This window comes from Trachinotus anak, unplaced genomic scaffold (assembly GCF_046630095.1).
Source record: "Trachinotus anak isolate AG129_WGS33_773 ecotype Australia unplaced genomic scaffold, CSIRO_AGI_Tana_v1 ptg000013l, whole genome shotgun sequence".
In the NCBI taxonomy this organism is placed as follows: Eukaryota; Metazoa; Chordata; class Actinopteri; order Carangiformes; family Carangidae; genus Trachinotus; species Trachinotus anak.
In genome coordinates this window covers 5,436,646-5,461,257 of record NW_027273864.1, presented here as the reverse complement: position 1 = coordinate 5,461,257, position 24,612 = coordinate 5,436,646, and the positions used below count along the sequence as shown (strand labels likewise).

The 24,612-nt window shown below is 40.1% G+C and overlaps 1 protein-coding gene across 1 annotated transcript in view; it reads left to right on the top strand.

Moving 5' to 3' along the window:
- Positions 1-6,144: 6,144 nt before the first annotated feature.
- LOC139631070 (contactin-4) overlaps positions 6,145-24,612 on the top strand; it is a 43,272-nt gene continuing 24,804 nt past the window's right edge. Inside the window, exons 1-11 of the mRNA XM_071495031.1 lie at positions 6,145-6,234; positions 6,477-6,652; positions 8,610-8,705; positions 11,555-11,758; positions 12,315-12,417; positions 12,582-12,766; positions 16,530-16,672; positions 16,785-16,914; positions 17,228-17,378; positions 23,268-23,395; positions 23,965-24,137. Of these exons, the coding sequence (XP_071351132.1) occupies positions 8,642-8,705; positions 11,555-11,758; positions 12,315-12,417; positions 12,582-12,766; positions 16,530-16,672; positions 16,785-16,914; positions 17,228-17,378; positions 23,268-23,395; positions 23,965-24,137 (1,281 nt within the window). The 5' untranslated portion in view covers positions 6,145-6,234; positions 6,477-6,652; positions 8,610-8,641. The remainder of the gene's footprint in view (positions 6,235-6,476; positions 6,653-8,609; positions 8,706-11,554; positions 11,759-12,314; positions 12,418-12,581; positions 12,767-16,529; positions 16,673-16,784; positions 16,915-17,227; positions 17,379-23,267; positions 23,396-23,964; positions 24,138-24,612) is intronic.

The following is a 24,612-nucleotide window of genomic DNA, read 5'->3' as shown; positions in this document are numbered from 1 at the left end:
GACTTGTTCTGAGTTACTCTCCTCGCATGGCACTTGGCAAGCATGTCTGAATTTTAAAACATATTGATTTGGAATTACTTACAGGTGCCAGCCTATAACAGTATTGATTGCAAATAGGCGTTTTGACAAAATGTCTGGAAAACATTTCACATTGATTTAAAGTTTCTCAGAGCCTATTACAAGGGCCTGGCATCTAACTGTAATTACAACATGCAGCTTTGTGGCATTCATTTAGGACCTATTCATCCAGCACCTTAATCAGCATATAATTACCTTTGACTTTAAGGGAGACTGAGAATAGCACCAGGCAAAACAGTTTATTGAAAGAGCAGAACGTTTCAAACCTCCACGTAGGTCAAAAGACTGTGGCATCTGTTGTTAGATGGATAAAGTTTCTTCATCGGTTCTCTCCAGAACAGGAGAATGTATCAGCCCAGTGAGTCTCATAACTAAAGCTATCAACCAAGTCCGCTGTTATTGATCAATCCTTCCATATGTGATTGAGACATATGACAAGACAGTGGGCAGAGTGACAAACAAAAAGACACAAAAGAAAAAAAGAGGAAACCAAATCAATAATGATGACTGACAAGATGAAGCTTGGGTGATCAGTATTGTGCCCTCTTGGAATAAATAATGGAAAGCAGAATGAATCTACTTCACTCTCTACACAGCTAATGCTTTTTCCCCCTTCTTCTTGTCATGATTAGTGATTCGCCCTTTCTTGTTACATCCGTCTGCAACAATTTACCACAGGAGCTCAGACAGAAAAGGACAAAGGAAATCTGAGGAGAAACATTATGTTTGTGAACGTTGTGTGAGCTCATAATAGCTTGCCCACAGAGGAACTTGTAGCATTTTACATGTTACACAAGGGATCATTTTTATTTATTTCAAAAATGTAAACATCATTTTATATTAAATCTGAAAACACATACATGATAAACACATTTCTGGATGTGACTTATGCTTTCCAAGGATATCATTCTTTCTAACCATTCAGAAAAGAAAAAGCCTCCTTACACATCCAGATGCATGGAAAACAGGACTTGCTAAAGGCTGATTCAGGGAATTTACTGATTAGGTGCAATTTTGCCAAAACTTACTGAAGTGGCAACATCGTACTTACTGTTTAAATCCCCCAAAGCATCATTGGAACATTTGTTTTACAGCATGATTATACAATTATAATAATGACAATAATAATAATTCAAAATTCATTAATATTTATCATGTTACATTGTCAATATTTCTCAGAACGTCCCATCAGCATGGCTCTTCTGTTCCTTGCACACTGACACTCTTCTGTACACTAAATTGTGGCGTGATGCAGTGGTGGGTAATTGCTTATTTAATCAGTTAGTCACTCCGCTTTAGTAAAAAGCGGAGTGACTATTAAACAAACCAAAACAAGCCGCTGAAAGATGCAGAAACGCTCCATGGAGCAGAGGAGATGATTCTCTGTAGTATTAGCAATTAGCAATCTTTTGATCTACACGCAGACACTTGATTAGAGAAGCTTTTAACTCATTAGTCCAAGCAAAGAGATGGAGTAATACAAACTGCAGCAAAATAGCGATAATTTCTTTTTCTTTTAGTTTTGAATCAGTGTCAATAGTTTCTGGCATCGTGATCCATGGTCTTTCTGTCTACATGGTTTGACGGGGTTTGAGGGGATTTGGATAATTTGCCCATAGACAGATCGTTTTTCTGCTTCAGTTCAGTGTGTCTGTCTTCATTCATTTGCATTCCCTGTGATGTTGTATATACCATGCACTTAATACATCACGCATTCTGCTAGAGTAAATGTGTTGAACCAACAGTTTTAGAAAGCTAACATTACCTTTGGCAGGTTGCTCAGCTCATCTGTTGCTGCTGCTCCTGCTGCTGCTGCTGGGAGCCTCTTTTTTTATCTTTTTTTTTTTGTTTGTTTTTTTTTGCTTGACTTGTTCCTGAGAGATAGTGTAGTAGCAGTATGTATACACTAAATATCAGCTCCCCAGTATCAGCTGCTGGCTGGCCCTTTGGCATGGGATCTTGGCTCTGCTTATTTGGTTGAATGAATTATTAATGGCTCACCGATTTTCCACAAGTTGCAGTCTGTTTTTTTTTTCTTACCCAGAAGGCTTGATGTAGGCCGCGTCTCCTCATCTCCACAGTGCTCATTCACTCCCTTTTTTTTTTTTTCCACAGCCAAACGGAAGCGTGTTTGACCAGGAAATATTCTCCACTATCTGGTCACTGAATGGGAAGAAGAAGAATCTTTGACCTTGGAAAATGAAGATGTTGTTGCCATGGGAACTGTTAATCCTTCTGTCACTCAAAGAGTGCCTGGCCGGTAAGATGCCAAGTCAAGTCGCCTTTCATGACACATCTGATATGCAAACATCTCTCACAGGGGAGGTTTGGTTCTTTCTTTTGCATGTTTAGGTTATCGTTTCATCTGAAGGGGAATGATAGTCATCTCAGAAGGGATCATCAATTTAGTAGCTTTTGTATCTGGACAAAATCTACGGTTTGTAAAAAATGAGGAAGAACACGTCCAAATCTGTAGATTCAAATTTTGTTTTAAAGATCCTAGCAAAGCATTTCAGGGAAAGAACCACAGCTCCAGACATCTGAGTTTAGTGGCATAGATTTTATTATCTAACTGGATGAAATTGTCACAAGGTCAGAATGTGAAACTGCCTCATGTCAGAAGATTGACTATTATAATGACATTTTGATCTCAATTGTCAACTGTGACCAGGGTTTAAATTTTCTTTTCAGAGCAGCACTGATAAATGTGGCTCACTCTCTCCTCTGGTCCCCTTTCTTTAATGCCTCCCTGTTTTATAATGCAATTTTCTTGCTTTATGTCCAACCGCTGCCACTTACATGAAATGTGGCAAAGCGCTATAAAAATCCCCACTAACTCTTCTCTAACTCTTTTCTTAACTCTAATTTATTCTGTACTCTGTTCTCAGAAACATAGATCCATGAATGCTCCTTTAGCTGAGAGAAAGTCAGAATAACATCAGCCTTTAGTCTCTTAATACCTGTATGAGCTACAGCTAAGGAGTTAATATCTCTCTAAGCTCTCACACTTTATGTCTGGATACGGTAACATTTGCAGCCTATAACTGAGTGAGATTTAATGTTGATAGTCAGATTTGAGGGATATACTGTATACTGAACCCAAGCCAACCGTTTACAAGTCATCAAACAAATACATTTAAATGCATATGTTAGTTTATCGAGTGGGGCCTATTGTATTATTTATGATTCAATTTCCATTGATTTAGCATCTCATCTCAAGTCAGCAGTTTTCACTGAGGTATATCTTTGCAGGCTGCAAGCACAAGAGCGGAGAATAAGGGGTTTTGTACATGGCATCTCATGCTGCCTTGTACATACATATATATGCGCGATTGAACTCACATTTGTATGCATATCCACGAAATCTAATTAAGAGTAATTTGTATGTGTGTGTTGTTCATGTGTGGTAGCGGTCAATCCAGTTGGTGTGTTTACAGGGTAGCATATGCACAAACCAACTGATCATTTCCCAGGTGAAAAAGCCCAGCTATTAAAGGTTCATTAATTTGTTTAATTTAAAGGACACTGCAACCAGGGTAAAAATGAAGCACCTCTCCCTCAGAGGCTGCGGAAACAAGGCCCTTACCTGAGGCAAAGACTCCCACTCTCATTAGGATGATGATAAGGGAGGGAGTACTCTTTGTCCTAGCCAAGGTTAGAGACATGTAAAAAAGCATTTCATCCTCTCAAGTGCACAAACAGAAAAAAAAATGGAGAAAATGAAGAATTTATTAAGAGGAACGCTGGTGTGCAGTTTGGGTGTATGACGGACGGTGTCAGAGGAAATGGAGTCTGGGCACCAGTATGTATGTGTGCGAGTGAGTGTGCCTCTATTGAAGAAATGTTAGATTTCACGGGAGTAATTAGTGCAACATTGGTTAATTACTCCTGTGTATTGATAGTCTGGCTGGAGCTAACCAGCACGACAAGCTCGACTGAGCATGCATATAGCAGCAGCTCCACTGGCTCTCTAATAGTTACATATTAACCAGATTAAGGCAATTCTCTGATCATTGCAAGTCTCATGTAAACACCTTAACCCAGTTACTGTACTTTCACTAAGATAATAATGAAATAAAGCAAACCATATATCTGAAACAGTAGCCAGGGCCTTTATTTACCAGAGGCTACGTATGACTGTAATTAGTCATATTTTGGTAAGAAGCCTTGTTTTGATCAGCTCCCATTTGTAATGTTAAAGTTACTGCATCACGCTCTTAATTCAAACTCTAAGTGTTTCACATTAAAACCCCTTTAGCATTTCAGTGGACAGACACCTTTCATATCTTAACAGGGCTTTTATTGTGAAATGCAGGCATAGTCTATGCAACGACAGCAGGATTAAAGGACGACAAAGCAAAGGGGGGTCACACATACACCCACACAACCCCAATGCCGGTGTTAGCAAGTTCAACCATTTTCACTAAGAATGTCAAATGTTAAATCTGCCACTGTTACTAGGTACACCTGTTCAACTGCTCGTTAATGCAAATATCTAATCAGCCAATCACATGACAGCAACTCAATGCATTTAGGCATGTAGACATGGTCTAGACGACCTGCTGAAGTTCAAACCAAGCATCAGAATGGGAAAGAAAGGGGACTTAAGTGACTTCAAACCTGACTTGAACATGGTTGTTGTTGCCAGACAAGCTGGTCTGAGTATTTCAGAAACTGCTGATCTACTGGGATTTTCCTGCACAACCATCTCTAGGGTTTACAGAGAATGGTCTGAAAAAGAGAAAAATATCCAGTGAGCGGCAGTTCTCTGGGAGAAAATGCCTTGTTGATGCCAGAGGTCAGAGGAGAATGGTAAGACTGCTGATAGGAAGGCAACAGTAACTCAAATAACCACTTGTTACCACCAAAGTTTGCAGAAGAAAATCTCTGAACGCACAGCACGTCCAACGTTGAAGCAGATGGGCTACAGCAGCAGAAGACCACACCGGGGGCCACTCCTGTCGGCTATGAACAGGAAACTGAGGCTACAGTTCACACAGACTCACCAAAATTGGACAAAAGAAGATTGGAAAAAGGTCACCTGGTCCGATGAGTCTTGATTCAGAAAAAAAGGGTCATAATTTGCCATCACCAACATGAAAGCATGGATCCATCCTGCCTTGGGTCAACACTTCAGACTGGTGGTGGTGGTGTAATGGTGTGGGGGATATTTTCTTGGCACACTTTGGGTCCCTTAGTACCAACTGAGCATCGTTTAAACGCCACAGCCTGAGTATTGCTGCTGACCACGTCCATCCCTTTATGACCACAGTGAACTGATCAGTGAAATCTTCTGCTGTTGCTTCCAGCAGGATAACACAACATGTCACAAAGCTCAGATCTTCTCAAACTGGTTTCTCGAACATGACAATGAGTTCACTGTACTCACATGGCCTCCACAGTCTCCAAATCTCAGTCCAGTAGAGCACCTTTGGGATGCGATGGAACGGGAGAGTCACATCATGGATGTGCAGCCAAAAAACCTGCAGCAACTGTGTGATGCTGTCATGTTAATATGGACCAAAATCTCTGAAGAATGTTTCCAGCACCTTGTTGAATCTATGCCATGAAGAATTAAGACAATTCTGAAGGCAAAAAGGGGTCAGACCTGGTACAAGCAAGGTGTAGCTAATAAAGTGGCTGCTGACTGTAAATATATAGTATACACACACCCCCATATATATGTTTGTGTATGTGTGTGTGTATATATATATATATATATATATATATAATAAAAGACAACTTCATGACTCATGTGTTGCAGACTGTGTAGAATGTGCCAGTTAGCTGATGTGCTACAGGGTTATCTGTAGTTAATTGCTCTCTCATCACAGAGCATTATCAGCCTTGTGACACGTGCATAAGAGGTATATTAAATGCAGAATCCACTCAGAGTGCCACGTTGGCAGCTAATTATATGGATGTAGAGTTTATATACAGTTTCCTGAGTGATTTATTTTTGCATTAATTCAGTGTCACTTGCTCAGCACCATTGTACAGCTAATGGGTTGTTGTTGTTTTTTTCAACACAGAGAATACACGCCACGGTCCTGTCTTCACCCAGGAGCCCAGTGACAGTATTTTCCCACTGAGCACTGACGATAAGCAGGTGTTTATTAATTGCAAAGCGAAGGGAAACCCGCCTCCACGCTACAGGTAAGTGTTTCGCCTGCCCTTTGATCATAAGGTGAGACTACAGTGTGTAGCATCCTTGAATGTGCTCTGCCGAGCTTTTTATGATAGCTGGCTCTTTGACTGTATTTGGTACATAAATATTTAAGTGTAGTCATTCATTAGATGTAGGAGGGCAGTTACATTTTTAACCACGCGTGTTCTCATGGGATGTTTTCTGGTTCTTTTCCAAGTGATTTTTACTTTGTGATTTACTACATCTACAGGTGGAAAGTGGATGGCAGAGACATAAATACAGAGTCGGAGCCTAACTACAGCCTTGTAGAGGGTAACCTGCTGATCAATAACCCTCATGTCATCAATCATGGAGGAGTGTATCAGTGCATCGCCACCAACACATTTGGGACGGTCGTCAGCAGGGAGGCAAAAGTCCAGTTTGCATGTGAGTAGATGATATATTCGGATTTTTGAATGTGTGTGTTATGTAAGAGACATAACGTTGTGCTTTTTTTATGAGTTTATGCATGATTGAATTAAATTTAGAGTATAATTAATTTTATTTATATTGCAAAGTGTTTTGCAAAAGAATAAAAGTTTAAAGTATAGTGAAAACAATATTACACCAGGAGACAGTAAACAGTATTAAATATTGTTCATAATAACTCAAGCACAACAACACTGAGAAAAAGAATAGTCTTCAGCTGTGGCTAAAAACACACAAGAGTTTGCTGACCTGACTCCCAGGGGGAGACTGTCCCACAGCCTGGGACCCAAGACCTCAAACGCACAGTCCCTTTGTGTTTTCAGTCGAGAGCGGGGTACAACTAGCAGGCCTCACTCCGAGGACCTGAGGGGCCCAGCAGGGGTATAAGGCATTAGAGCTTCACTGATATATTCTGGAGCAAGATTATGGAAAGCCTTGAAATTTAACTGGATGCCAGCATAGGGACTTCAGAACTGGGGTGATATGAGAGCCCCTGTAATAAAAGCTTGATACAGGACCCCAAGAGTTTTCATCATTTTTTTGTAAAAAAAATTACATAAATGAATCGATCATTGTAATCAAATAACTAACTCATTTCTGCTGGACTGTAATTTGGGTAACAAACAAGCTACAGTGTGTTATGGTGGATATGGGGTGACCTATCTCAGCAACTGATTTGTGCACTTATTCTCATCTCCACAGGAATGTTCATGCATACCTAGCATCAGCAACAGGTCAAATTTTTCCCTCTGTCAAACAATGGCTGAATATAAAGATGGACAACACTTCCTCCCTCTGTACTAAAATGAAGCCAAAATATCCAGGACATTGCCGTTTTGTGCTGGTAATGTCACTTTGAGCCAGAGTCTGTGCAGGAGTGACTGAGGCGTGGATACGCCCGCCTGACTTAATCACGTCACACGCCTGTTTTATAGCATCAAATAACTCAATTAAACCAAATTTAAAAGAAAAATGAACACTCCACCATACATCAGTGTTATAAGAACTAGCTAAAATGACAGAAACCACACGATCATTTTTTTGTGTTGCCGATGTCCATGCCCCCTCCTAACATGGAAGTTTAAAAATACAGAAGAAATTTGCAGTTGGTAACAGGCTGAGAGCTGAAAGTCATGCCAGGATGCCAGGATGCTAAATGTCAACCAAATTATCATGCTAGCTAAGTAACTTATTTTTGTCTTTTTTGAAAGAATGTTTTATGTTTCAAAATACATACATTTAACAAATAAGTCTAGATCACAACATTAATTTTTCCTGTGTATTAGAAACATAACAAAACTACATGTTCAAATGAAATTTCAAAATTGCTTTTGTTGCTATTTGAACAGCTTCTTTAATCACACTCATCAAAAAATGGTCTTGCAGAGATACCCGTGGTTATCCTCGCTGCAGATTTTCTGATGAAGAGATGTTCTCTGGTTGAATGTCCGTTGCCATATCTGAGATGACTGTGCTGCCTCTTCATACTAGTCTTTAACACCAGTGGAAGGAATGAGGACAGTTCTATATGATTTGGAGGCTTTTATAATCATGTGAGTTCGGATTTGACCACTGCTGATATTTGCTTCATCCCTCCTGGGACTCGGTTGATATTTCTAAGACTCAGGGATTGATATGTCTTCCAGCTGTTTTTTCTCTCACGCAGCACAGCAGCATTTAATTAAAGGTGAAAGTAATCTCTTAAGCTTGATTGGTGCACCCTCTGCCCGCTCTGCTGCACATGCTGTGGTATTAACAGGGGAATCTCGGCTTTGACTTGTAAGCACTGTGAACAAACAGGGACATTTCCTGTAGAATGAAACACCCCTCGCTTGATGTCACCTCTAGGTAAAACCTATTATAGCTGCCAGACCCTAAAAAAGTTTTTTTTTTTTTAACATTTCATATTCAACAGTTCTGCAGAACTTCAGCAGGAAGTCAAGGAACATGGTGTCGGTGAGAGAGGGTCAGGCTGTGGTTCTGCTCTGTGGACCTCCACCCCATTACGGAGGTACAGCTCTCCGTCCTAACTCTTCTGCATTGTCTGCTCTAGTGTCACGCTCCTGCTTGCCTCAGCAATCTTTATTGTTCCTCACTCTGTTGCTTATTATCTCCCTGTAACACTGCTGTGTCTCTTTTGTTTTTATACCTTCCCTCCTTCTCTCTCTGCTGCTCCTCTTTTTCAAACTCTGACATCCTGTTTTCCACTCACTTCTCCTTATCTGTCAGACAGGGAACTTTTATGATCAGCCACGGCTCTACCTGCTCAGGCCCATGCCTTCACATCTATAGTTCATAGCCTCACACTTCTTAACCTTGAGCCCACTTTTCTCGCCCATATGATCTGTGACCATGCTGTCATCTATAAAGTCTCCAGTGCTCCACTTCACCACTGTCATTTTTTCCTCCCCCCCTCAATGTGGGCAGGTTATCTGTGGGTAATAAAGGCTGCTAGTGGCTGCTGTGGCCGGGGGAGCATTTATCCCATGGCACAGCTGTGAGTCGGCTCATGTGTCTGTGTGCTGCTGATTAGCAGACCCTCAAAGTGGTCTGCACTCCTGCAGCCATTCGGTGCCCACCAGCACAATTTCACGCCAGCGTACCAGCCTTTCTCCACTTCTGTTTCCAGCTGAATCCTGTGGCCACGTGGGATTCCACACTTTAGCAATTTGCCCTCCAGCTTTCCCTCACTCCTTCTTTAAAAGCCCCCATCTCTTTATTTTTCCTCTTAAACAGAGCGTAGTCACACATTTGATGCGATTTGCACTACATAACAATGCTAGCTTGAAGTGCTTTAAAATTGAAAAATGGTGCAAAATGGTGATCTTATTTTTTTTAATTTTTTTTTTTTATTGGCATATGGTTTGAATTATGTTAAAGCTTCTTTCATGCTTGTTGATGCACCACTTGAGGAATACAGTGATGCCCCTTATTAAAAGAGGAATCATCAGAAGCTTCCTTGAGCAATCAATAGGTAAGTGGTCTAAAAGGAGGAGCTGTGCAGAGAGTTAAACTCTGTCAGAGGACACGAGATTATGTGCCTGCAAGTCCTCTGTTGCTTTGAGACTGCAGCTCTTAAACAGACCCAGTGTCTGATAGTCCCTAATCATGAAAGGTCTGTCAGTTTCTGCCCTGACTGTCCCTGTAATGATTTTAATTCAGTGTTTTCCCTCAAGGAAGTGAGTGGGACTTTTTTGACGTCTGCCCAGTCAAAAGGGATGACCGCACTATTGTCATGTGTCTGATGCTGTACTTATACCCAGGTTCACTCTGTAGTCCCTGCAGACATCGCTCTCTCTGGCTGTGTCTCTGTCTCTGTGTGTGTGTGTGTGTGTGTGTGTGTTTTTACACTTGTGCATTGACATTCTTATCATTTCCTGTCTGTTCTTTGTTTTGACGTGATGAATCCTATTTGTTCATCTGAGTGACAAGAGCTGGAGATCAAGTAAAACAGATATTTCCGGTAAAAATCTGTAATACAGGCCACAGTAAATGTATGCTGACATGTTTTGTGAATTCCATCTTTGCTTGATTTTACTGTGACACCAGCCATGGTTCATAGTTATTCTGTGTTTCTCTTTTACTCAACAAATCCCATGACAAGACCAAAACCAATACGTTCAGACTGGAAACAGGACTGTATCAAAATGTAGGGAGTGTTGCTTCAGGTACCAGTGAGACAATGAAATACAGTCGGTTTTAGTTATAGAGTCATGACTCTGAAGGCTGCACAGCAGTTAATAATACTGAAAGAAAGGAATTTCCTATTCTGAGGAGTGATCACAAAGATCAGAAATATATCTTTTTTTTCTTCTTCTTCATTGATGATTGCGAGAAAAACAGCAGAATTACCTGTTTTTACATCACTAAGCCTACATGGAATATATCCTTGCACATATCTGATTGCCTGAAGATGTTGCAATGTGTTGCTACAGAAGTTTCGCCAGGATCAACTTCTATACACGACGAACCTGCATTGTCTTTCCAGAGGCTCCCGCGTTCACGCCCCAGCTGAGCCAACACAGCGGTCCAATTCAATAGAATGAGGGGGCTGCGTTATTCCTCACAGCTGTTGTCCATCTCCCTCTCAGTACTTTCCAACTTCAATATCCTGTCTGTCTGTGAGGCCCGGCCCGGTTCAGTCCTATCAGAGACATAACTCTTTTAAAACAGATCACAAATATATATTTGGTGAAATGAGGTGAAACTATTTTCCAGCTGGGCACTATGTTTCTTTTTTTTTTCAAATGTGACTCAAAGTTATGAATTTCAGTTGGCAGTGGGTGTGAACTATTTTCAGATGTGGACTAATACACATTTTGTGGGCTCATATATTATATTGACAGTGTACGTGGGATTGAGCCAAATTAAATTAAAGAGCTTATTTTCATTGTAATAAAGGAAAATGTCAGGTGCAGCAGTGTGGCTCATGTATTGTGTTCAAAAATACACCAAGGAGCCAAAAAGTTAAAACCACTCAAAGATTAAGTGAAAAATGCTTAATGTCTCATAACAATGGTGCATATTAAAGTCATATTAGATGTTAAGTGCTCAGTAGTCAATGTGTTGCCAGGGGTAGACAACACATTTCTAAGCCTTCCATAAGCAGGCTGTGGCTACTCAGGCAGTACTTTATAGGATCATGGGATTTGTTGACAACAAGAAAATATAGAAGAGCAGCCGCCTTATCCTAGGTCATCTTCTATCTATGTGTCTGGCAGATCAGTAGAATATCTATTTGTAAAAATTTATTTTCCGATATGTGTTACAGGTCTTGTTGTCCAGGTCATTTTTTAAAAAGTGTATTGCTTCTGTGTCTCAATACCCACAGGTCATGACCTTTTCTTTATTTGTTTCCAGAGATCAAATATTCATGGGTTTTCAATGGACGGCGCAGCTTCCTGCAGCAGGACGCACGGCGATTCATCTCTCAGAGGACGGGCAACTTGTACATAGCCAAAGTTGAAGCCTCAGACGAGGGGAACTACACGTGCGTGGTGAGAAACATGATGACCAACGCCACGGTGTTCAGCTCCCCAACCCCTGTGGTGGTGCGGAGGGACGGTAAGCACGTTCAGTTCTCCTCTGCTGGCTCCTGGTTATCTTGCGCACTGAACTGACATGCACACCGTCAGAAGGAGGGCGAGCCTAGGAGCTAAATCGCTTGTCTCCAGTGTGACACTGTTTTTGCTTTTGCTTACGAGCAAGTTTTCTGCACCACCCCAAGAGCCTGTGAACTATACAGGGTTATGTATGCGAGAAACCCTCTCTATCTGCATGGTGGCACATATTCACATAACCAGGAATGTAGTTTGCACTGACAAAAATGCATGCAGACACACACACACACACACACACACACACAGCAAAAGCCTGCCACACACCCAGCCCCATCAGGACCGTTTATGTGTACCACTTCAGATTTGTGCTGCAGCAGATATGCAATCCAAAATCATCCATCCGCAAAGCCAAACACTGTTGTATACGCTGTCAATACGCACACTCGCTCCCTGCCGGTGTCACCCGCGCCCCAGCTCTTAGATTCAATATGAATTACATGAAACTGCATGTCCACGTTTTATGTTTTGACTGATGTGATTTGCCTTTATCACTCATGCAGTGGTGATGGGCGAATACGAGCCAAAGATCGAGGTTCAGTTTCCCGACGCCCTCAATGTCGCGAAAGGATTATCAGTGAAGCTGGAGTGCTTTGCCTTAGGAAAGTAAGTGTCAGAAACATTAGCTCGGTGCAGCTGTACGCCTCACATTGCATTGCCAGATTTGTGAAGTGGCCAGATATCCCTCTATTACAACTAACAGACTGGCAAAAATGGAAGCAGTCATCCTGCATGTGGCCAGCGTGACCTTTTGTGTGTGACCTCCGCAGCCCTGTGCCTTCTATCTCGTGGAGAAGAGCTGATGGAAATCCACTCCCTGGCAAGATTAAAATCAATCACTCCAGCGGTGTCCTGGAAATTCCATATTTTCGCCCAGAGGATGCTGGTGTGTATGAGTGTGTTGCCGAAAACAGCAGAGGACGAAATGTTGCCAGAGGGCAACTTATATTCCACAGTAAGAACCTTGTACTCTTTTGCTTCTTTTCTCTCTTCCCTAATCTTTTTCTCCTCAATCAATACTATTTAACATCCAGCACCTCACTACACAAACATGGCAGCAGCCCTTCTGTTAAGTGTGAGCACGGGCGTTTGTTGGGAGAAATGTCTGAAGTGCTTTATTATCGGTTCTATCTAAAGTAATTGGGTTATTTTCTCAGTATGAAATAGCCTTACAATGCCAGGATAATCTGGGCTTTATTTGTGCTCATTATCATTATCTATCTAACGTTAAAGATCTCCCCTGGCATACTGAATAATAAACCCAGTGGCTTGAAGCAGAAAATAAGATTACTCATATGTCAGGATAGGTCCTCGTCCTTAGATTCAAAAGGAACTGGCTGTCAAACTGCAAGCTTTGAAATGAGTCATTTGTATGTTGTAAGAATGCGCTGTCTTCATCAGCTTTCTTCTGTAGGCAGAGGGTTGAGAGTGTTTCCCCCTGTTCCTGTCTGCTGTGGTGCATGTGTTGATACCGAACTAAAAAAACAATGGATATCAGTCCGTAAATTAGGTTTAAGATTTTTGGTTTTATACAGAACTTTTTGATTCAAAGACATAGTTTGACTTCAGTAGCGCTCAAATTAGGCTGTAAGTGGTTGTTGACACAAAACTGGAGCAAGGCAATTTTGTCTCTGTAGCATATCTCACAGAAAGAGGAAATTCAAGGTGCCTTACATAATACATTCAAAAGGGATGCATTTCAAAAGAGAGAAACCGTTTAAAAAGAAATTAAAAGGAGAAATAAATATAAAATGCTGTGTGAAAATAAGTGCAGAGCATAAACCGTTTAAAGGTCGTCACAGTCCAGTCAAGTCCTGTTGTTCCAGTTCTGTGGTGCAAAGTGCAGAGTAATACTGCTGCTCCACAGTGAATTTGGACTCAGTTAACAGACGACTACTTGAGAGGCAGAGAGGGTTCATTTGGAAAAAGAAAGTCAGAGATTTGTTTTTGTCCTAAGCTACTGAGAGATTTGAAGACAAGCATCAGCGTTTGAAACTTGGGGCTCAGCAGCTGCACTTTCTGATGTTTCAGTCTTCCTGATGTCCATGAAAAAAGAAAAAAGAAAGTTCAATAAATTCATGTGGTTATGTTAGCCTGAAACAAATGTAAGATATTTATAGATACATTGATATTTGCATGCAGTTACATATAAATAGGTTATGAAATCAGATTAAAAAAAAACTGGTTCATAATAAAAAAAAAACATTCTACACATACAATTTAAAACAACACACGTCCCCACTAATGTAAATTACTTTCATAAATGAATGTATGGGTCCCCTGTATTGGTCAGAAAAGCCTCAAATGAAGCTGTTTCAACTGTTCTGATGAATTATTGTCAATAATCAAATGGCTGCTCTGTACAACTCGGTTCTGTTTAAGTTCAGTGTTTTCGTCTAATTGTGTAACAGTGTGAATTTCTAGTAAAAGTTATTCTTAAGAAAATGAGGCCTTTTTAGAGAGCACACATTTCACAGAAGAACGTGATGAGGTGAGACTCCAGGACAGACCAGCGGCCTCCTGTCTGAATGAACGGGTCAGGACCAAATGCGAGGCACACAACAGTCATCCACACAACTTCAAAGCATTGTACAACCTGCTTCCATGCACTTGGAGACAGACATGACAACTGACACCTTTTCATAGCAGATATCATATGGCCCAGTTTAGATATTATTTTGTGTAGATGACTATACCAAGACACTGGGTCTCATGCAAGAACCACTTATACAAGCAGATTATCACAGAACTACAGAAGAGGCACGAACAGAGATTTAAGAGCATTTGTATCCACATTGCTAAATTTGGTCTGTTTTTGTCTGCTGATTACTGACAGAGAGACAGAGAGACTACACACTCTGCAGTGTAACATTCTTCTTTTTACTATTTGGCAACATTTTTGTGAATCAAACAGAGCAGAACTGGGACAACTTCAGGGGCACCGGTTGTGCTAACGTTCAAATCTCTTAAACACACTGAAACGAGCAATTTACATCGAGTTTGTTCTGTTTTTAGAATTTCGGTTTTCTAAGACAGAGGAGAACTGAGTTTAGCTGAAGGAGCTTCAAAGCACGCACAATGAATGGCTTGTTCAGTGCCCTTGTGAAGTGAACCTGTGGGACTGTAGTGGCTTGATGTTGAAGGTAAATTTAGGTGTCATCTGCAAAACAGAGGTGATTTTAAACAGCTTTGTGTAATTTTGCGTAATACAAGTGTGTTCAAAATCAATATGTAACTGCAGTGACATTGCTTGTTCTAGCTTGACTAAAATTTATGACAATGGGTAATCGTACAACTGTGTGTAATGTATTCAGAAACAGTGTTCTCAAGGGTCATTATTAGTTTTTCTTATGACATCAGATGTCACACAAGAGCCAATGTTATTGACTTTGATTATTATCAGATCATAACACACCCTCTGATGATGTGAGAATTCTTTATATGCCCCAACCTGTTTTACATGTGTCCCCCAATTGACTTGATTTAGTGCCCACAGAGTTGATGCTTTTTTGTTACAAAAACATCTGGGCTGTCCTGTGGATGATCTAGTCCAGTGGCAGTTTGTGGTCGACAGCCACATGAGCCTAAAAGGTCAGTTTGCTTGTCATCTGAGGCACTCTCTTCTTGTCACCTGAAAAGTGCACTTCGGCTTTTATTGTGTGTATGTATTTTAAGATCATGAGAGCAATAAGCTGGGTGAGGTGTGATTGATTGTGCATTCAGGTTTTACATGGAAAGGTCTGTACTCCCTAGGGGTAATAAATTGAAGTAAACACCACAGTTTTATTAAGAAATTAGGTCGTGGTGGACAGCCCACAGAAACATGTGGAAAGCGCCAATAAATTAGCTAGCCAAAAATAAATTCATTAATAAAAGCTACATAACTAAAATAGATTCTTAACGTGACACAAGTAAATGAACAATATCCTAATATATTTTACAGCACCAAAATAGGAGGGACAAGGACTTATTGTTTACTACTAAACTTAAAGCTGACAACCAGTGAACTGTGAAATCCCCGTAGGAAGAAATGTTTTTAGGGTTTTTAAGACATTAGCTACGTTTACCTCAGTATTGTAGTGAGGCATCATCATTACTCCCTATCTCACTCTCTCACTTGTCTCTCAGCTCTCTCTCTCCTCTGATTGTGGGGCTTGTATTAACAGTTATTTCTTTGAGTTATATTTTCTTTCTGTCTTTTAGTTTATTGACCCCTGTTGCGTTAATGATACAAGGAGGCCTACAGGTCAGGCTATATTGTAATTTAATGAGAAAATTTAATTTCTTTTCTGAGCTTGGTTATCTCAAATTCCACTGAATTATGCCTACTGCACAATGCACCTTGAGGTCAATCCCAGGCACTAACTGTGTAATGAGCTGCTGCCCTAGTAATTCAGGAGCTAATTACACGCAGGCTGTGAATGCAAACTGAATGAAATAAGTAGTGCAAATTTGCCATGGCCTCTCATGTGTGTAAATCTGACCCGAACCGGTCCAGCTGTCAAAACAAGATTGCAATTTACTTTGTATTAAGAGTGAATATGTTCCAAGTTTGATAAAAGCTGCCTTTTTGGGCAAAAAATGAAGGGATTTAACTGCTATTGTTTAAACTTGTCATTATAAGACTCTAGAGTACACTAGAGTAAATACAATATTTCCGCAATACAATTCTGACATTTTTTGTCAGTAAATATTAATATTTATTGGTCTTAACACAGATGTCGAACATCTGCACTGGGTCCAGACACTGAAAGATGCTCATATGGCAATCGATGCAAATCTGCAGTGGGAATGTAAAGCCATCGGAAGGCCTAGGCCTGCATACAAATGGCTGAAGAACGGTCAGCCACTAACAACAGAGGTAAGAGGTCGACACTAAGATTTGATATTTATAAAAATCTTACTCGAAATTATAATTTTTTGAGAAGTACAAACAATGTTATCCAACATTAATCAACTGGCCTGATTTGCAGGGGAGGATCCATGTGGAAGCTGGTAGGCTGACCATATCCAGGATTAGTCTGTTGGACTCTGGGATGTATCAGTGTGTGGCAGAGAATGAACATGGAGCTGTCTATGCCAGCGCTGAGCTCAAAGTTGTAGGTAAGCAGGTTGTTTGCCCAGTGTCATTTACAATGAGCTGAACCAGAGGCAAGGCAGAGATATATACTGTATGTACCTTGTGTTGTTAGTGCTTCATATCTGCAAGTAAATACAAGAGTAAAAACAGGCTGCACTGGCTCCTCACTGAGCCATGGCCTTGTGCTTTCATTTCCATAATTCCATTTCATTTCCATTCTGGTGTTGAAATATAATTTCCGTAATTGCTAGTGATGCACTTGACATTTTGGCTGATGCACAGCTGTTGCCCCTCCACAACACCAGAAAATGGCCTTAACACAGGTCTGTTCCTCAGCCTCCCCACCAGACTTCACCCGGCGCCCCGTGAAGAAATCCACAGTGATCCAGAGGGGGGGCGAGGTGGTCTTAGAGTGTCGCCCACATGCTTCCCCAAGGGCCACAATATCCTGGTGGAGAGGGGGCGAACTGCTGAGGGACAGCAAGAGGTAGGGTATTGTGCTGTATGCACCACTGCTCGTGCCACTGAGGGCATCTGTTACAGGGTTTATTCCCGTGGCCGTGATCATTTCTAGGGCTCATTGTTATTTATGTTTCAGCTCAAGGGGATTTTTGAGAGGAGGACTGTAACTGCCAAAATAAAAAATATACAATTAAATAAATGAATAAATGGCTCAATATATAAATGAATATGTCATTAAATGCTTCACAAATAATATGAAAAATAAATATGGCCATTAAACATGTAATAGAATGTGACATAAACTGATATTTTGGTTTTAATTTTTTTCTGTATTTATTTACCTTTGTATAATAATTCCTCCATTTATTTACAATCCCATTTAAATTTCCATTTTATTTATTTATTTATATTTGTTTGTTTGTTTGTTTGTTTGTTTATTATTTATTTATCCATTTATCCATAAACCTGGTACATGGCTAGAGCGTGTATGGGTGTGAACTGTGGGCTAAGTACTAATGTCAATACAAAAATCTGAAAATACTAACATGATCATAAATGATCAGGTAGCCATGGTACCCGCTGTGAGGTTTGTTTTCATGCAGCAAAAAGAAAACATATCTATTAATGTTAGTTCAACACAATAGTGCGGCTACTTAAGTCGTTTATCAGGGGTTCCAAAGTGTTTGTGCCCAGCACAGACTTCTCTGTTTCATCTGCTCACTGCTCAGTGAATAAATTGACTTCAGCCGTTTCAGTCCTCCATATTTTGGAGTCAAGTTTGTTCAAAAAAAGTTTTTTCAGATAGACACTTAGATATTGGTTTTCTGCTGACATGCAGAAGCTTTGACTGATGCCTTTTTAATGGATGTAACGCTGAGACCATGATCCTCAGTCTGTCAGTTTTATATCAAGACCACAATATGGTTTAGCTGTTTGAAACTTCAAACATGCAGCGTCCCACAGTTTCACAGCTCGTCAAGGCAGCCAAAGTGCTGAATGTAGAGCAGACATCCTGTAGGGTCACTGTTTGTGTGAAAACCACAGAGAAAAACACTGACTACATCCTTCAGTGAAACTCTACCTCGGGCTACTTGACAGAACACAGCATTTCATGATTTAAGGTCTGCGGCAAAATCTACGATACAGAAAGACACAACAAGTTTGTTGTTGCATTCAACCTTTTCAGAGACTAATATACACAAAAACAACCAGCAGAGTTCAAGTGCAGAAGGAGAGCTCCTTTCATTAGATGCTTCCTGGAAAAGAAGGGGAGGAAAATGTTCAAGTGGGTTCAGAAAAACAAGGTCACAAGTAGTTAGCAGGAAACTTCATTATAGCAGTCATCAACAATCAGTGAAAAATGCTCTCCTGTATGAATCTACTTGCAGCACTGTCGGACTGAAAACAAGTCTGACCCTCTTAGAGATGCTCCAGACCCAGCGCTGAAATCTTTATTTCAGAGTAATGACTTGGATTAGGTTATTTCTTAGTGGAAAGAAGGACAGTATTGGCAATCTTGGTGTTTCCCAACATGCACATCATGAGACATACAATTGAAAGCATGTCTTTTGTGTAAAACATCATCAGAAAGCTTTGTCAGTCTTGGGCCCTATAATTAACTTAATAGCATCAATCTTCTCTGAGAGCCTTGCCTCTTTGTGCCACTCAGGCAGCAACTTCAGTGACTTACACAACATCCCATAGGAGAGGGTTGCGAATAAAGAGGGCAAGAACAACACTGGAGTCTGATGTCTGTCTGTCTGAGGAACAGTGTTGCTTCTGAAACATGCAACTGTAGTAATTTTCTTTCTCCAATACAGGAATTCTTTTTTTCTTATCTTTTTTTATTGTGTCCTGGATTTGCTGATGGAAAATATTTTGTCCACGATGTATGAACCATACCCATTGTAAAAATATGCTTGAAAAATACATGGAATTTTGCCATAAGACATTCAAAGCCCCACCACTCAAAACACAATAATGTCCAGTAGTGAATAAATGTAATTTCTAGAATGCCTGTGTTGAGCAAGAGGAAGTTACATTGTTACAACAAGGCTGTAAAGTGAAGAACACTGAAAAGTCAACATTTCATGAAAGACCTGTCTTTGTGGGGACATGATGCATTTCCTAGCCCTGTACCCTAACCGTAACATATTAAATGCCTAATACTAACCTAAATCTAAACCTAAACCTAAACCTAAGGCTAATTCTATCCCCTAAAACCGGGTCTTGACCCTCAAACAGCTATTTAAACTTGCAGGGTTCAGCATTTTGGTCCTATAAAGCTATACAAGTATAGTGGGCTCCCAGTTTTCAGACCACACAAATATAATAAAACAAGCTCTCTCTCACACACACAGACAAAGTCCCATCTGTGAATGCAAAACATAAGACCTGGAATTCACCCATCTAACCACAGCATAGAGGGTTAATGACAATTATTATTTAGCCAGCACAACTGACGGCCACAGCTACAATTGAAAAAAGCTGCTTTTGTCTACTTTGTCTGAAATCAAGGACCTATTGTGTCAAAACTGGAAAGAGTTATGATGGTAGATGGTAGATCAGCTCCCGTGTAGTGACAGTAACTATGGGTGGTACTGGTGAGTGGTCAGTTCCTCTTTATTGTGGACCCTGTCACTGCTAGATTTGTCTTTTCACCTGGCAGGAGCTTCATTGGTCAAATGTAATGCACTCTGAGACCCCACCTCTCCATTGCAGGCACACTGAATAACTCCAGCAAAAAAATATGATCCCTCAAGGCCGACAGTCCACCGGCCAACCAGGATTTTAGCTGATAGTCCCCATGGCCAGTCCTCCTGTGCTCTGGTCTTATCTCTTTCTTGTTGGAGGCCTTTTTAGATGAAAACCTGATGTCTTCATTGAAGAAAATTCTGGAAGATCGTTTTCACCTTAACGGTGCATACTGCACTGAGCTGTTTCACGTGTGGGCAGTTCCTGTGTCTTTATAAACGCGGGGAAGGTCAGTGCTTTAACAGAGGGACTCACACACATAAACACACACACTAAAATGCTCGCACTGCACTTACAACACACACAGAGGGGGTGTGACTTCCTTCTCTGCTCGGGACACCATTATTACACTATATCTTTACATAGAAAAATTATTTATTATTATTTAAAATTTCATTTACAGAACCTTTAAAGAATAATCACTGCCTTGAGCCACCCAGCATCACGTGTGTGTCTTACAGTGGTAGAACTGGGATCCAGCCTCTCGTGAAATAACTTTGGGGATCAAATATAACTTTTCTCTCATAGGATGGCCACTTCTTCCAACCACCCAAGTCTTCTTCTTACACCTCTCTGGCTTAACCCATCAACCTAAAAGTATACATTCTTGTAAAACTTCAACAAGCCTCTCAGTCCCTGCAAAGTTCATATTGGTAAGGTACAAGGTCCTTATCCAACTGTAGCAATATTCAGGCGAACACAGTTAGTCCTCTGGTAAGTGAACTCACTGAACTGATTTTTCCTCAATCTTCTGTCAGGAAAATTGGTTGAGTGTTGGAGTCTATTGAAGAAACTTTCTACTGAATTTCTAAAATTTGCTTCAAAGGAAAAAGTTACAACTGGTAAAATCTTTGCTGTGATAGTGTTATCAAGGGCACTTCATATTTCATCCAGTTCTTTTTTTTCAGTGCGAACACTTGCAATGAATCTGAAAGTTTTGCTTGGAATTCATTAATATGAGTCCCTTATGTGAATACTGGAAGATGAACATTAGTAACTCACATAAGCTTGCCAGGAGGAGACTTGAGCAGAGTTTTAAATAATCATCTTTTTGGTTAATACAGCCAATGCCAAAATATAAGTGAACAATCACAAACATGTATAATTTTAAAAAATTGTGACTGAAAATGGCTTCAAATAAGTAACCTCATTCTGCTTATTATGATTATCTCACTTGACTAAAATAGCTCATGTATCATAAGAGCTGTTCATTCTCTTTGGAAAACCATTATCTGATGTACAATACAGTTGTTTGACTCAACTATTCTTTATTTATCATGGGCCAAACTGCAGATGCAAAAATGATTGCATAAAAGAGAGAAAGATACATGACAGTTTGACCAAAATACCTTTTTTGTACTTATTTAACACTATGACATTTGCTGACATTTTGTAATTTTAAGCTGCATACTGCCTATGTTTCAGATGAAGCTTAAAGTGTTTATCTGTTCTCTTGCTGTTTTTTTCTTTTCTCGTCTTCTTTTGGGCTCAGGCTCGGATCAATATGTACATCCAGCTTTCCATAGGCGTTCTGTAACTCACTGGAGCTTGCTCAACATGTGACCGGTGGGATTGATTAGTTATCATATTCTCCATGGGCTGGTCATGAGGAAAGGGAGAAAAATTACCGAGACATAACCCAGGCAGCACATTCGGACAAGAATAGAAATTCACAGAATGGAACAGAGCTTGTCTACAAAGCAGATAGTTCTTCACGTTTCTATTTGTTTTGCAGCTCATTGCCCCTCAGGTCATGTTCTCAGTGAGCCTCCATCTCTCAGTGCTTGATATTTTTGTCAATAAATCAGCGTAAAGCACCCTGTGTCAGACATGCTCTCTGGGTCTCAGCTCAGCCCAAGTGAATACATATTTATTCTTGGGAGCCAATATGAAATTGTTTGATTTTTGAGCTGGCTGCTCACAGTATTTCTGTTTGATTTGCTGAATCCAAAGGTCACAACAGGAGAGCATTATCTGCCTTGTTTATGCATATGTTTACACACTTTCCAACTTGCCTGACCAGAACTAAAGTGCTGAAAGAACTATTCCAGGCCAAAATGTATAGTTTTATAAATAAGGGGGTCATTTCCACTGGAGATGTGGAGGGACATTTGCCTCTCACTTATTACAATCCGATTTTTTTGTCGCCTTCATTTATATTCTTTATGGTTGATTTTCTTACTTAAGTCTCTCTTCGCAGTGACCTTGCATTGTCCCGATAGAACACGGTTGATAAAAATAACGGTTGGCGTGGTGAACGCTTTCTTGACTTTTTCTCCCCTCGGTTTCACCTCTCATACAGGCTGTCTTACCTTATTGGTAGCAGTTGCTTGGATAACACGCAGCCTTAAAGGAGTATCTGCAGACACTACTCAGGGCCGAAAATAGGTAAAGGATAGAGGAGAGCTTTGTGTCAGAAACAATAATAACCTAAAAATTATTTTAGATTTTAGAGTTAGTGCAGCAACCAAAAAAGGTTTAGGTTTATTATTATTATCATTAATTATTATAATAATTATTATTATTATCACAATTAAAGCACAATTAATAATTTATAATTATGTAGTTATAGTTCATGTGGTTGTTTCTCATCAGACTCCCAGTTATTTCTCCCATGAGACCAGCTTGACATTTTGTCAGGCTAGATGCTTCTCTATGCATATCTCCATCTTATTGCTTTTCAGAAATGGCTCATACTGTGTTGATACAATCTCCACATGTTGTGGAGTGATAAGGCTGCAGGTAAAGATCCCATTCAAATTGCCTCTCTACCGCACTGCTCTCCTCTTCCTCTTTCTCCTCCTCGGTCCAGCCCAGCCCTGGTGGCCTGTTGTGTATCCAATTAATATGTGCATTTAAGCTATTGTGCTGTCAATATTATGCTGAGCCTACAGCAAATCTCTTCTGCCTCAGCTAAGATAATAGTTATCTTCTGAGGCGTACTAAATAGACTTTTGGAATAGATTCTGAAGCCTTCATTCAATTGAAATAAATGGTGGGGGGGAAGAAAAAAAAAGTTCAAATGGCTTGAGAAATGAGACCAGATCTCAGCTAAGAAGTATTTAATTTGATTCGTATCATCACTCATCATTCAATTAACAACTGAAGAATTGATAAGGAAATGAGAGATGTGCTATTTCAGTTTTGTCATTCTCCTCAGACAGACTATCATGGAGGATGGGACTCTGCGTATCACCAACATCTCCAAATCTGATGGAGGCAAGTACACGTGTGTGGCCAGAAACCATTTTGGAACATCCAGCAGCACAGGAACGCTGGTGGTGAAAGGTATTTCTTTTTCTCTCCAAACGTTTCTACAACTGTACCTTCTGAACCATGGGTTTAAACTTTTGTTAAAGGAAAAAAATACCAGCTCAAGCATGAAATTGATAATGAAATATATAGCCGTTTTATGTTCCCGGCAGTTTGACAGACATATAAGTCATCCATGGTTTTGTCAGCTGTGAGTTATTGTTCATGTAGCAGAGTGGGACAAACCACCACAGTCTATGGCTGTGAGTGAAGAATATTTTCTCACCAACATTTAATTTAAAAAGAACTACCGTAGCATTTTCAGATTTGGGTTTTTAAATAATTCTGATTATAGCAAGACAGCCCTTTTTTCTGTCTAGTTGACATTGTGATTGCAGTGTGTTTAATTATTCATTACTGAGTTATGGGAGGCATTCCCTGCCTAAGTGAAGTTATTTAAGGTCACTTAATTACACTGGTCTATCTCATGATTCTGGGCAAATTAAGCTTTATTACCTTTTCATTTGGCTGGATTTTATTGAAATATAGTGCTACTACAGTAACAAATTATCCCCCTTTTTTTCCCCTTTCCAATAATGCTGTAGAACCCACCAAGATAATAGTTCCACCCTTGAGTTTGGACGCCACCGTCGGACAGAGCCTTGTGTTGCCATGCGAGGTGTCCAGTGATTCATCACTGAGCCCCATCTTCAAGTGGTTTTTCAATGGCAAAGCCATTGATTTCAGCAGGCAGGAGCACTTTGAAATGATTGGAGGGGTATGTGTAATGTGGATGAATACTTGTGCTTTGTGATATTATACAAAAAAATTTATTAATTAATAGTGCCAAGTACCTGATATTGAAGATTCTGAGAGCTGTGCTTTTCTGCCAGTTTATGTCTCTGATAGAGCTAGGAGATGATTTCAGTTTGCCTTGAATTTCCCCAGATATGTATGAACCATCTAATTCTTTATAAAATCCTGGACTATAAATATTGTATTTGATGGTAACATGCATTGTAATACAAAAGGACCCACTGCAGTGAAAGAAAGAAACTTAACGAAACATTAATGTTAGCATAGATATAGACTGTATGTTCCATGTGGTGAAACAGGAAATCAGAAATATACATATCCTTAAAAGGTAAATACACTTCTTTGCTTTCTTGCTAAGAGTTTGATGAACTGAATAACACTGTCATAGCTGTGTAAAGGAGCTATTTTTAAGTGCTGCTATTTCTACATAGCCAGTA